The following is a 12840-nucleotide window of genomic DNA, read 5'->3' as shown; positions in this document are numbered from 1 at the left end:
GTTCTCTTTTCCTGAGACTTTTATTAGTTAGATATTAGGCCTCCTGACTGAACCTATGAATTTTTCCTATCACTCCTTTTAGTTTTCTTTGTCTTTTTGTTCTACTTTCTGGAAAGATTTAACTATCATCTTTTCCTCCTGTTGATTTATTTTAGCTGTAATGTTTTGAATTTAAGACCTTGGGGTGTTTTTTTTTTTTTTAATTTAAATAACTTATTCCATGGATGCAATATCATCTTTCATCTCTTTGATGGTATTAATACTGGTTTTGAAATTTTCTTGTAGTTTGTTTCATCAAGTTCTTTTTTGTTTTAATCTTATGTGTTTTCTTCAAATGTCTGGTGATCTGTTTGTATTGAAACATGTGTTAGTACAAAACTGATTAGAAACTGTGGTCATATGACTGGGATTGGCCATTTGATGACTGGGTAGGGAATCTGGCCATATTGTTGTAAGAAAAGCTCCAGGTATCAACATTTAGAGTTCTTTTCTCTGTGGCTTTTAATTTCTACAGCTAAGACTACCATATTTTTTGCCAGGGGAGTAGAGTAGGTTATTTTTCTGCTAGAATTCTTGGAGCTGAACTGTGGAAGTAGGTAGAGAGATCATTGTTGAATATAGGGAATTTTACTTAATTGTTTGTTGTCAGTATAATGGCCCTCTTTCCTATTTGTGCCTGCTATCTTTGTTTCCATAGTCTCTTTGGTTCATTTTCTCCACAAGGTAGGGCAAGAGTGTGGGATAGGACAGGTGGTGGAGAACATGAGCAGAGGGGGTCTAACTAATTCTTATACAAATTATAAACCCATCTCCCCAGTTTTCAGTTCTATGCTTTGTTTCCCACCTTCTATTTAGCCTTTCTCTGATTCTGTAGCACAAACTGACTGATTATCTTCTGTATGGGAATTCAGTATTCAAAGTTCTCTTTTTTTTTTTTTAATTTTTTTTATGATAGTCACACACAGAGAGAGAGAGAGAGAGAGAGAGAGAGGCAGAGACACAGGCAGAGGGAGAAGCAGGCTCCATGCACCGGGAGCCCGACGTGGGATTCGATCCCGGGTCTCCAGGATCGCGCCCTGGGCCAAAGGCAGGCGCCAAACCGCTGCGCCACCCAGGGATCCCAGTATTCAAAGTTCTCAATCTGCTAATTTCCGTATACATTTTTTCCCTTGTGAAAAATGGTTTGCTAGCTTGTATCTGTCATTTTTTTTACTTCTGTTCTCTTTGAGCTCCTGGGATTTATAACCTTTCTGTTTTACTCTCAAGTGGATTTTGATAAGGAATAGACCTAAATCTTTTGTTCTGTCTGCCATGTTTAGATAGCAGCCCTCCTTATGTTTTCACCTTTACCAGATTCTTTGCATTAAGACATCACACAAAAGAAGACTTAGATGGAAAGATATATTTTTGGATTAAGAAGAACCAACCTCAAAATGATAAAAAAAAAAAAAGGAAAGCAGTGGTAGAGGAGTACCCTATCAGATATCAATACATTCTAGAGATTTAATGATTAAGTGTATATTAGTTTATGAACATTATTCAGTGAAACAGAAAAGTCTAGAAATAGGCCCAAATACATACAGGCATTTGATACATAAAAATTATAGTATCTCAAATCATTGATGGTAGAGAGATGACAGTGTTGGGACATCAGGTATTTATCTAGAATTCATATTAGTATTCATATCCCTAGATACCAAGATACATTCTGAATGACATTAAAGATTTAAATGTAGAAGATGGATTAATGGAAGAATTCTTTCATAACTTTGTAGTTCAAAAGGTCTTTCTGACTACAACCAAAACAAAACAAAAATCACTGTCAATAGTCAAAGGACAAGTTGTGAAAAATTATAAACAATTCATATCGCTGACAGAGGATTAACTTTCCTAAATCATTAAGGGTTCTAGAAGTAGATAAGAGAAAGAAATACTAGTAGCCCAATTTAAATATAAGCAAGCATTGTGAATGGGTTGCTCACAGAAAAAGAAATACAAAGAGCACTTTCTCTTATGTGAAAAGATACAAAGCTTCATTCCTAAGAAAGTGGATATTAGAACTACTAAGAAGGTAGTTTTTACTTACCAATTAATAAAAATCCAAAAGTCTGATAACATTAGTGAGGCTGTGGGGCAATACATACCTTCCTAGAGTGCTGGGCAGGAATGAAAGTTTATACGGCCCTATTGAGGGTTGCTCAGTCTTTCCATTTAAAGAATTCTCTCAATCTTATTTTCTCCTCTCACTACCAACCCCAGCTATTTGAACTATATATGTTCTGTAGCCAATGACTAGGATTTATATCCCCAGTCTAAACCACATGATTTTAGACCCAGCTGTTCTCTTGACATACCCACTTGGGGTGTTTTATAGGTACTTGGTGTTAGTCCCTATTGCTCCTGTAACAAATTACCATAAAGATAGTGCCTTAAAACAGTACAAACTTATAGTTTCTTACAGTTCTGAAGGCTCTGAAGGAGCTTTGTTGGTTTTTTGCCTGTTTTAGCTTCTAGTAGCCATGTATTTTTCCTAGTTTGTGGCCCCTTCCTCCATCTGCAAAGTAAGTCACTCTACTCTCTGCTTCCATTATTTCATCACCACCTCTTCCCTGCAAATCTCCCTGTGCTGCCTCCTTATAAGGATGCATGTGATTTTAAAAAAAAAAAAAAAAAAAAAAAAAAAGGATGCATGTGATTATAAATAGGGCTCACCTGGATAGAGTAGGCTACTCTCCCCATTTCAAGATTCCCAATTTATTCACAATTGTAACGTTCTTTTGCCATATAAGGTGATGTTCTCAGGTTTCAGGGATTAGGACCTAGATATCTTTGGGGGCCATTATTCAGCCCACCACACACTTAAAGCTCATCATGTTCAGAACTTAAGATAACACCTTCCCACCCAAACCTGGTGGTCCCCCAGTAGAAAGAGTGGTTTCTATATCTCATTGCAAAGGTCAGAACCTGGGAGACATCTTTGGGTACTTTTTTCTCTGCTCTATCATATCCAGTCTGTCTCCAAGTCCTGACAATTTTATCTCTTGGATATTTTTCAAATATATATATATATTTTTTTATCTTTTTCTAATCATCTCCACCATTACTAGTTTATCATTTCTTATTTGGAATATTACAGAAGCCTAAGTCTCTTTCAGCACCCCTCTGAGAAAATGAAACAAATACCAAGCCCTCTCTGCTCTAAAAAGACAAAGGCAAATTGATAGCTTTCCTTTTACTACTTTAGATCTTTTAGTGATTTCACAAATCTTTAATGTAGTCTTCAAGGCTCTCCATAATCCAGCTACAGCTCATTTGTCTAGCCTCATCCTTATTTCTTTCTTTTGCTTTGTGTGTTTTGCATCATTAGCTTTCTTTTAGACCTTGGAAAGGGCGATTCTTAAGGGATTTTGTTTTCTTTAAACTTGTTTTACAGATTTTAACTCGGTTACTTCGAGGAACACTGTATTCTCTAGATCAGGATCCCTTGTTCTCTTCTACAGTGTCTTATTCCATTCTGAGGATTCATCACAGTTTATAATTAAATTTTCGTTTAGATTAGTGTCTGCGTCTCCCTACTAGACTGTTAGCTTCCAGGGGTCAAGAGTGGGTCTGGTTTGCTATATCTGTGGTTAGGACAGTGTCTGACATGTAATATATAGTAAACTTTCATTAAATGAATGATAACTAACTTTCTCACAATTCCTGTTTTCTATTTAAAGTTATATAAATCTACTCTTCTTCAGTCTTTTCAAGTTAAATAATTTCTTCACACTTTTTCCAATTTACATGAATTTCAAGTCACTAATCATCTTAATTGTTCCCTTTGCATGTACTCTAGTTACATACTTTTTAAAGCCCAGAGCGGGGAACTAATACTCCAGATGTCATTTGTGCGGTACCGAGTATTGTCTCCTTTAGTACAGAAAGTATAGGCATACCTTGGGGGTATTGTGGTTTTGGTTCCAGACTACCACAATAAAGCAAGTCCAATGAATTTTTTGGTTTCCCAGTGCATATAAATGTTATATTTGCACTATATTGTTACAGTCTATTAAGTGGGCAGTAGCAGTATGTCTAAAGAAACAGTACAAAAAAAAAAAAAAAAAAAAAAAAAAAAAGAAACAGTACAAATTCTTTAATTTAAAATGGCTCTATTGCTAAAAAATGCTAATAACTACCATCATCTGTGCTTTTGGCAGGTCAGTCTTTTTGCTGGTGGAGGGTCTTGCTTAGTGTTGATGGCTGCTGACTGATCAAGGTGGTAGCTGCTGAAGGTTGGGTGGCTGTGGCAGTTTCTTAAGACAGCAATGAAGTTTGCCACATTGATTGACTCTTTCACAAACAATATCTCTGTAGCATGTGATGCTGTTTGATAGCATTTTATCCATGTAGAACTTCTTTCACAATTGGAGTTAGTCCTCTCAAATCCTGTTGCTGTTTTATCAACGATGTTTATGTGATATTCTGAATCCTTTGTTGTCATTTCAACAATCTTCATAGCATCTTTGCCAGGAGTAGATTCCATCTCAAGAAACCACTTTTTTTTTGCTCATCCATCAGAAACAGCTCCTTACCTGCTAAAGTGCTACCATGATATTCCTGCAAAATCTATTCCCATCTTCAGGCTCTAATTCTAATCCTATCGAGTTCACTTGCTGTTTCCACCACACCTGCAGTTACTGACTCCACTGAAGTCTCAAACCCCTCAAAGTCATTCATGAGTATTGGTTTCAACTTCTTCCAGACTCCTGTTAATATTGATATTTTGACCTCTTCCTGTGAATCACGAATGTTCTTAATGGCATTGGGGATGGTAAATCCTTTCCTGAAGGTTTTCCATTTACTTTGCCCAGACCCATCAGAGGAATCACTATTTCTGGCAGCTATATATAGCCTTACAAATAAAGACTTGAAAATTGAAATGACTCCTTGATCCATGGGCTGCAGAGTAGATGTTGCGTTGGCAGGCATGAAAACAATATTAATCTCATTGTACATTTCCATCAGCATTCTGGTAACCAGGTGCATGGTCAGTGAGCAGTTATGTTTTGAAAGGAATCTTTTTTTTCTGAGCAGTAGGTCTCAACAGTGGGCTTAAAATATTCAGTAAACCATGTTTTGTAAGCAGCTGTGCTGTCATCCAGGCTTTGTTGTTCCATTTACAGAGCATAGGCAGAATAGGTTTAGCGTAGTTCTTAAGGGTCCTAGGATTTTTGGAATGGTAAATGAGCTTTGGTTTCAAGTTAGAGTCACCAACTGCATTATCCTCTGATAAGAGAGTCAGCCTGTCCCTTGAAGCTTTGAAGCCAGGCACTGACCTCTAGCTATGAAAGTCCTAGATGGCATCCTCTTTCAATATAAGGCTATTTTTTACTACATTGAAAATCTGTTGTTTAGTGTAGCCATCTTCATTAATTATCTTAGTTAGATCTTCTGTATAATTTGCTGCAGCTTCTGTATCAGCACTTGCTGCTTCACCTTGCACTTTCCTGTTATGGATATGGAGTCTTTCCTTAAATCTCATGAATCTCTGTTAGCTTCAAACTTTTCTTCTGCAACTTCCTCACCTTTCTCAACCTTCAGAGAATTGATGAGTTGGGGCTTGCTCTGAATTGGGCTTTGGCTTAAAGGAATGTAGTGGCTGCTTTGATTTATCTAGACCACTAAAACTTTCTTTATATCAGAGGTAAAGCTCTCTTTCTTATCATTTTTGTGTTTCACAGTGGTGGAACTTTCAGTTACCTCCAGGAAATTTTCCTTTATTCACAACTTGGCTGTTTGGTGCAAGAGACCTAGTTTTTGGCATGCCTTACTCACTAAGCTTAACCATTTCTGACTTTTGATTTAAAACAAGAGACATGTGACTCTTTATTTCACTTAAACAGACCATTGTAGGGTTATTAAGTGGCCTAATTTCAGTTTTGCTGTGTCTTAGGGAATAGGGCCTAAGCTTGAGGAGGAGGGAAAGAGATGGGGGGACAGCCAGTCAGTAAAAGCAGTCTGTACACATGCAGTTTTTATTGATTTAAGTTCACTGTCTTATGTGGGCATGGTTCGTGGTGTCCCAAAACAATTACAGGTAGTAACATCAAAGAGCACTGATCATCATAATAAATACAATAATAATAAAAAAGTTTGAAATACTGTGAGAATTACCAAAATGTGACACACAGACTCATATTATCCCTGAAAGCATGCTATTCCTAGAACTGGTATGGAAGTTTAATCTGCTTTAATTGTTTTATGGTGCTTGGCTCAGAAAGGTTAGAATAGTGATTATTAGAAAAGCTTTTCTAGGGCAGCCCTGGTGGCGCAGCGGTTTAGCGCCACCTGCAGCCCGGGGTGTGATCCTGGAGACCCAGGATTGAGTCCCACGTTGGGCTCCCTGCATGTAGTCTGCTTCTCCCTCTGCCTGTGACTCTGCCTCTCTCCCTCTCTCTCTCTCTATGAATGAATAAATAAAATCTTTAAAAAAAAAAAAAAAAGAGGGATCCCTGGGTGGCGCAGCGGTTTAGCGCCTGCCTTTGGCCCAGGGCGCGATCCTGGAGACCCGGGATCGAATCCCACATCGGGCTCCCTGTGCATGGAGCCTGCTTCTCCCTCTGCCTTTGTCTCTGGCGCTCTCTCTCTCTGTCTCTCAGTCTTTCATGAATAAATAAATAAATAAAATCTTAAAAAAAAAAAAAAAAAAGAAAAGCTTTTCTACTTCCCCTTATTTCCTTTTTTAAAGATTTTATTTATTTATTCATGAGAGAGGCAGAGACATAGGCAGAGGGAGAAGCAGGCTCTCTGCAGGAGCCCAGTGTGGGACTCGATTCCAGACCCCAGGATCACACCCTGAGTCAAAGGCAGACACTCAACTGCTGAGCCACCCAGGCGTCCCTATTTCCCCTTATTTCTGTGTTCCAAGATCTTCTTTCCCAGTCTGCCTCCTCTGGCTTTGCATAGCATGATGATCATACAAATGAATAGAAAGTAAATCATACAAATATACGCAAGGTAACTTTTGTTGTGGGTAGTTGCTGCTTCATGATTGTATAAGGTTTTCTTGAGAAAGATTTATAAGGAATTAAGAAATCTGACATTTGAGAATAAGAGCTAAGACCTTTTTTCTGTGTGTATTGTATATGAATAGAAGTGCTATTAAATTGTCTACAGAAGAAAAATAGTAGGTTCAAAAATGCTGCTAGGGAACTAAGAGTAAAGAACTGTGTAAGAAATACTAGATGGCGGGGGGAGGGTTGCCTGGATGGCTCAGTCAGTTAAGCGTCTGCCTTTGGCTCAGGTCATGATCCTGGAGTCCCAGGATCAAGCCCTGCATTGAGCTCCCTGCTCAGTGGGGAGTCTACTTCTCTCTCTCCCTCTTCCCCCTCCCCTTGCTTGTGTTTGTTTTCTCTCTTGCTCGCGCACTCTCAAATAAATAAAATCTTTTACAAAAAATACTAGATGGTTGTTTGTGCCTTGAATTGAGGCAAAATTAGTAGTATTTTAGACAATTGAAATCTTTTTTAAAGATTTCTTTATTTATTTGAGAGAGAGAGAGAGAGTTTGCCTGTGTGGAAGGGGAGGGGCAGGCAGACAGAGGAGAGAGTATACATCTCAAGAGGACTCCCCCCACTGGCTGCGGAGCTTGACTCTGAGATCATGACCTGAGCTGAAATCAAGAGTTGCTTGCATAACCAATCGAGCACCAGGCACCCCCCTCATCTGTACCTTAACTAAGGTAGAGAATGCTTGGTTACTGATCCAAGGTGGAAGTTCTGGTTAGAATTAAGCATTTATAGTCTAGTCATCTGTATGCATGGATCCATGTTGACCCTTGAGAAACATTCATTTGAAATTGGAGGTGGGAATACAAGAAAATACAAGAAATGACTTAGAAGAATAATATCAGATTGTTTTGAATTGGTAGATTCCATTTATTGTTTTTTTTTTTTTAATTTTTCATTTAAATTCCAGTTAGTTAACATACGGTGTAATAGAAGTTTCAGGGCTACTAATAGATTCCATTTGAATGCTAGGATTCCTTGGGCTACGAATTGGTATAAAATATGCCCTAGATTCACTAGAGAGTTGATATAAAGAAAATGTCAAAAAAAAAATATGTCTAAGTGCTTACAGATAACATTAGATTTCAGAAAAGGAAAAGATCATGAAGGGTGACCAGGAAGACTTCCAGAAGAAAAGTCTTGAACTGATCTTTGAAAGATAAGATTTGTGTTGGCAAAAAAGAGAACATTCCAAATAGGGCTGGTTTAAGAGAAAAATCATTGCAGGTGGAAGTATGTTTGGCATAAGTTGGGTAGACAAAAAGAGATCAGTTTGCCTAGGGTAGAGGATCTTATATTCAAGTAATTAAGGGAGGTTGGGTTTGGTAGCAGTCAGCCTGGTATTGGCCTGGTGTGAAAGTTTTTCATTAGGGACTGCAAAATGGATATGGAAGAATAATCTGACCATGGTCCTTTTTGTTGTTGTTGTTCCTTTGCCCTGCCAATTTTTCCTGCTTATTTACCTTTTTCTTTTTCTTTTTTTTTTTTTTGCCTAAATATCACTTTAGAGTGTTTACAAAGTACAAAAATCATCATTCTCAGACAAGTTTAAGTGTATCTTAGTGTCTTCAATGTTTCTTTGAGATGTTGGGATCATAGATTAGCTTGCTCTTTGAAATTTCTGTTTGTGGCACTTATCAGATTAATGTGTTTGTCAGTGTGCTAGGGCACCGTTCTCTAACTACGAACTTTATACAAGGTACTGACTATTGAGTTTTTAGTATGTAGAAGAAATAGCAACATTGGAAACAATATTCTAATTCTTATATTATAGTGTACTTCAGTCCTTTCTCTCCCCTCTTTCATTTTATCTCAGGTCAACAGGACATACTGCTGTGGCACCTACCGAGCAGGTCCCATGCGGCAGATAAGTCTTGTTGGAGCAGTAGATGAAGAAGTTGGTGATTATTTCCCAGAGTTCCTTGATATGTTAGAAGAATCACCATTTCTGAAAGTGAGTGTTAATTCCAGTTATTAGAGTTCTGATCATTACTTTAGTGGACACTTTCTATTAAAAAATATTAATATTAAGTTAATCTTTTCTATTAAAATTAAATTTTCTCCAGTGTTCTAAATAGAAATGTTTAGAATAATTAACTTCAGTTACTCTTTCTTTACATATAAACTATTATATAGCATTTATTTCTTCATATACATATACAAAGTAAACTTCCTAGAGCTTTCTTTTGGTTTTGGGTTAACTTGTAAATAGTAAAAAAAAAAAACAACAAAAAAAATTTTAATGTGAATCATTCTTCTGACTTCTAGATGACTTTGCCCTGGGGTACACTTTCCAGCCTCCGACTCCAGTGTAGGTCCCAGAGTGATGATGGGCCAATCATGTGGGTAAGGCCAGGAGAGCAGATGATCCCTACAGCAGATATGCCAAAGTCACCCTTCAAAAGACGACGGTAAACATTTATTTTTCCCAAATAAGCAAAAGCACTTTTTAAAAGTTTCGTTGGTTATAAAAATGATTGAGACCTGAGCAGTTTGAAAAACCATTTGTCTAGATTATTTGAAGAGCTGTCTTAAGGAATCTTCAGTGATCAGTTTCTTAGTCCAGTCCACTCATTACTTGGTCATCAGAGTGAGGCATCCTTCTAAAAAAACAAATTTAATTTTTACCTATTTTCTTAAAACCTGGATCCTACCTGCCTGCAAGATAAAAGTCCAAACTTCTTTGTGTGGCTACAAGGATCTTTCATAATCTGGTTGTATTTCTAGCTAGATCTGTTTCTATTCCAGCCTTGAAGAATTTAGTTTTCAAACTATGGTCTTTCACAGCTTTGTAAGTACTATTCTTTTCACTTGGAATGGCATCTCCTTCCCCATCTTCCTCTCTACCTGACAAACTCTTAATAAATTTTCAAAACTAAACTTGGATGTCACTTCCTTTGTGAAGCTTTTCTTTGTTTCCATACACAATTAATTGTTTCCTTCTCTGTGTTCACACAGCATTCTGTTCTTTAATGATGTGTTTACATATTTTTGTTTTTTACTAAATTTTGAGCTGTTTTATTCTTCTCAGTCTCCATGACCCATAGTTGGCGATCAGTGTTTGCTGAATGAAACCAATAATGTAGATTTCCTATAGTCATTCATACTGGGCTAACATATTTAGTATTTCAGATACTTAAAACAGATATAGATTGATTTATTCTAGTACTATGAAAAATCTCATTTAATGAGACTGAAAATGATTTATATTTGCTTAGAGTATGGAAATAACAACCCCAAATAAGTATCCAGAAGTGAGATTTATTTATTTATTTTTAAAAGATTTTATTTATTTATTAGTGTGAGAAAGAGAGCACCATCGGGGGGAGGGCAGAGGGAGTGGGAAAAGCAGGCTCTCCCACTGAGCAGGGAACCTGACACAGGGCTTGATCCCAGGAGCCTGGGATCACATGACCTGGGTCAAAGGCAAATAGATGCTTAACTGACTGAGCGCCACTCAGGCACTCTCAGAAGTGAATTTTAATGGAGTAGTCTAGCCCTTACGTTAAAGCTTATAGGGGAATGATGCTAAAGCTAAGTATGGAATAACCTTAGGTACTTGAAATACTGCATGAAAATATTTGGTAAAAACTATATATGAATATAAGATGGTGGCATGGTGGAAGCTGGCAGTAAACTACTGCACATTGCTTAGACCATGGCAGTTGTATATCATGATGATAAGTCTGGAAATCCTAAATTCTTAAGTACTGTATACAATTTTTGTTCTATAATCTTTCCAGAAAAGAAATGACCATTATTTCCTGATTATTATAAGGTTTTAGAAAAATCAGATAATAGAAAATAGTGAAAAGGCAAAAAATACCCATAATCCCACCTATTTAGGCATATTCACCTTTCAAATTTTAGTCTGTATTATACTCCTAAACTTTATACACAGATGAACTCCTTCTTTATGTGATGTTTACTTTAAAACTTGGTGGTTTTCTCAATCCCTTAAATTTAATGTGTTATATTAAGATACAGCTATATCATCATTTCTAAATGACTGTGTTGTTCTCACTGAATGGTTGTATCAAGATTTACTTAACCAGTTCTTTCTTAGTGTAAATTTCTTTCAGTTTTTCAGTGTAAATAGAATTTTGACAAACAGGACAGTGGTCTGCTGGACAGGGCCATTCTTAGCCTCCCAATTCCACATTGAATGAGGTCACGTTAGTTGCTTGAAATTGGCCATGTTGGGAGTATTTATACCACAGAAATAAGCAAATCAGCTACAATCAGCCATCTTCTCCTGAAGCTGGTTGTAGAAATCTATCATCACTGATTGCTGGCAGGTTGGTGGGTAGGTAGGTGGAAATATGTATCTTTATTCATATACATGTTTATTTTCTTAGTAGAAATTTTAAAGATGCGGAGTATATACACATTTCTAATTGATCCAGAAGTATACCAATTTATACTTCCACCCAAATAGTAAGATAGTACCTTTTCCCCATACCCTCCGTTAACTTTTTTTTTAACTTTGTGATCTGATGGGCAGAGATGTCTTGTTTTAATTAGTTTTTCTTTGAGGAATTTGTATTTCTTCTTTTGTGATTCCCTTTTCATTTCACCCATATATTTACTAGGCTGTTTTTCATTTAAAATTCTCTTTTTATGACTGTACATTTTTTTATGTTGCAATTTTTCTCATTTTTTTTCTTTCAGCTTCAGTTTTTTCTTTACTCAAAAAAAATTTTTCTCCCTTGGTTTATTTTTCTTTACTCACAGATTTTCATGTGTTGTCAGATCTGTTTTTTTTCCTGAGGTTTCTCTCCTAGTGGCAGACTTAGAATCACCTTCTCTCATTCAGTATTACAAAATATTCATTTCCATTTTCTCCTAGTACTTTGATGATTTCAGTATTTACATGTTTTATTTACCTGGTATTGATTTCAGGACAGAGGGAGACATTCATCATGTTTTCCAAGTAGTTAAGCAGCTGTACCAACCTCATTTACTTAATAATTTACCTTTTCTCCACTTATCTGAGAGGCTATCAAATTTTATTTTTATTGGGGTTAAATATTCTTAAGTGAAGCATTCAAAAGACTGAATTAGAGTGAATAAATCAGAACTGAAACACTAATATCATATTTTTATGTTAATGAGAACTTTTTATTGCTGAAAACTGTAGAATTGATGTGAGAAGCTGTCTAGCTATCAAGGACACTGCTAATGAAGATCATCTTTGAATTTATGGACTTTAAATTTAAATACATGCATAGGGTTTTAAAAAGTCAAATGCTACAGTAGGGTTTGTAATGAAAATTCCTGGCCACCTTTCCGTTCAGAGACTTACACTTTTTTACCAAGGGCAAAAACCATTTCTGTTTTCAATGCCTTTTGTTTTAAGACTGTGGCAGGAAATTTGTCAGTTTCATGGTATGATAGATAGGGACTCCTTCCTGTTCTCCAAACAGTTAAATGATCCTTTCTTTACCTTCTTCCTCCCCTTTCAGCTTTTTGTCAGCTGTGCTTCTACATTTTTAAGATGAATTCACATTCTGCTTTAAAACCACAATTAGGTTTTATATGCATTGTCAATAGATATATTCTACAATTTGAAAGTCAGTAAATGGCATCTATAATAATATGGGAAGATAAGTTTACTGCAGACCTAACCAGTAGACTAAAAATTTCTAAAGTTGCAGTGTTAACACTTAAAGGGATAATATACAAAAGGATCTTTCTTTCCTGTATTTCACCTAGATATTGAAAATCATGCCACATTATAGTCTCATGTTTGGATTATGCTGTTTTAAAACCAAAATTATTCTATTTTTTC

The 12840-nt window shown here is 36.5% G+C and overlaps 1 protein-coding gene across 1 annotated transcript in view; it reads left to right on the top strand.

The window, feature by feature from the left end:
* The window catches only part of RSBN1 (round spermatid basic protein 1), a 45728-nt gene that overhangs the window by 23329 nt on the left and 9559 nt on the right, over positions 1 to 12840 (top strand). Inside the window, exons 3-4 of the mRNA XM_038561809.1 lie at positions 8866 to 9003; positions 9318 to 9460. Of these exons, the coding sequence (XP_038417737.1) occupies positions 8866 to 9003; positions 9318 to 9460 (281 nt within the window). The remainder of the gene's footprint in view (positions 1 to 8865; positions 9004 to 9317; positions 9461 to 12840) is intronic.

Source organism: Canis lupus, chromosome 17 (genome assembly GCF_011100685.1).
Source record: "Canis lupus familiaris isolate Mischka breed German Shepherd chromosome 17, alternate assembly UU_Cfam_GSD_1.0, whole genome shotgun sequence".
Classification (NCBI taxonomy): domain Eukaryota; kingdom Metazoa; phylum Chordata; class Mammalia; order Carnivora; family Canidae; genus Canis; species Canis lupus.
Note: the sequence above shows the minus strand (reverse complement) of the source record. Positions and strands in the feature narration are given on the sequence as shown.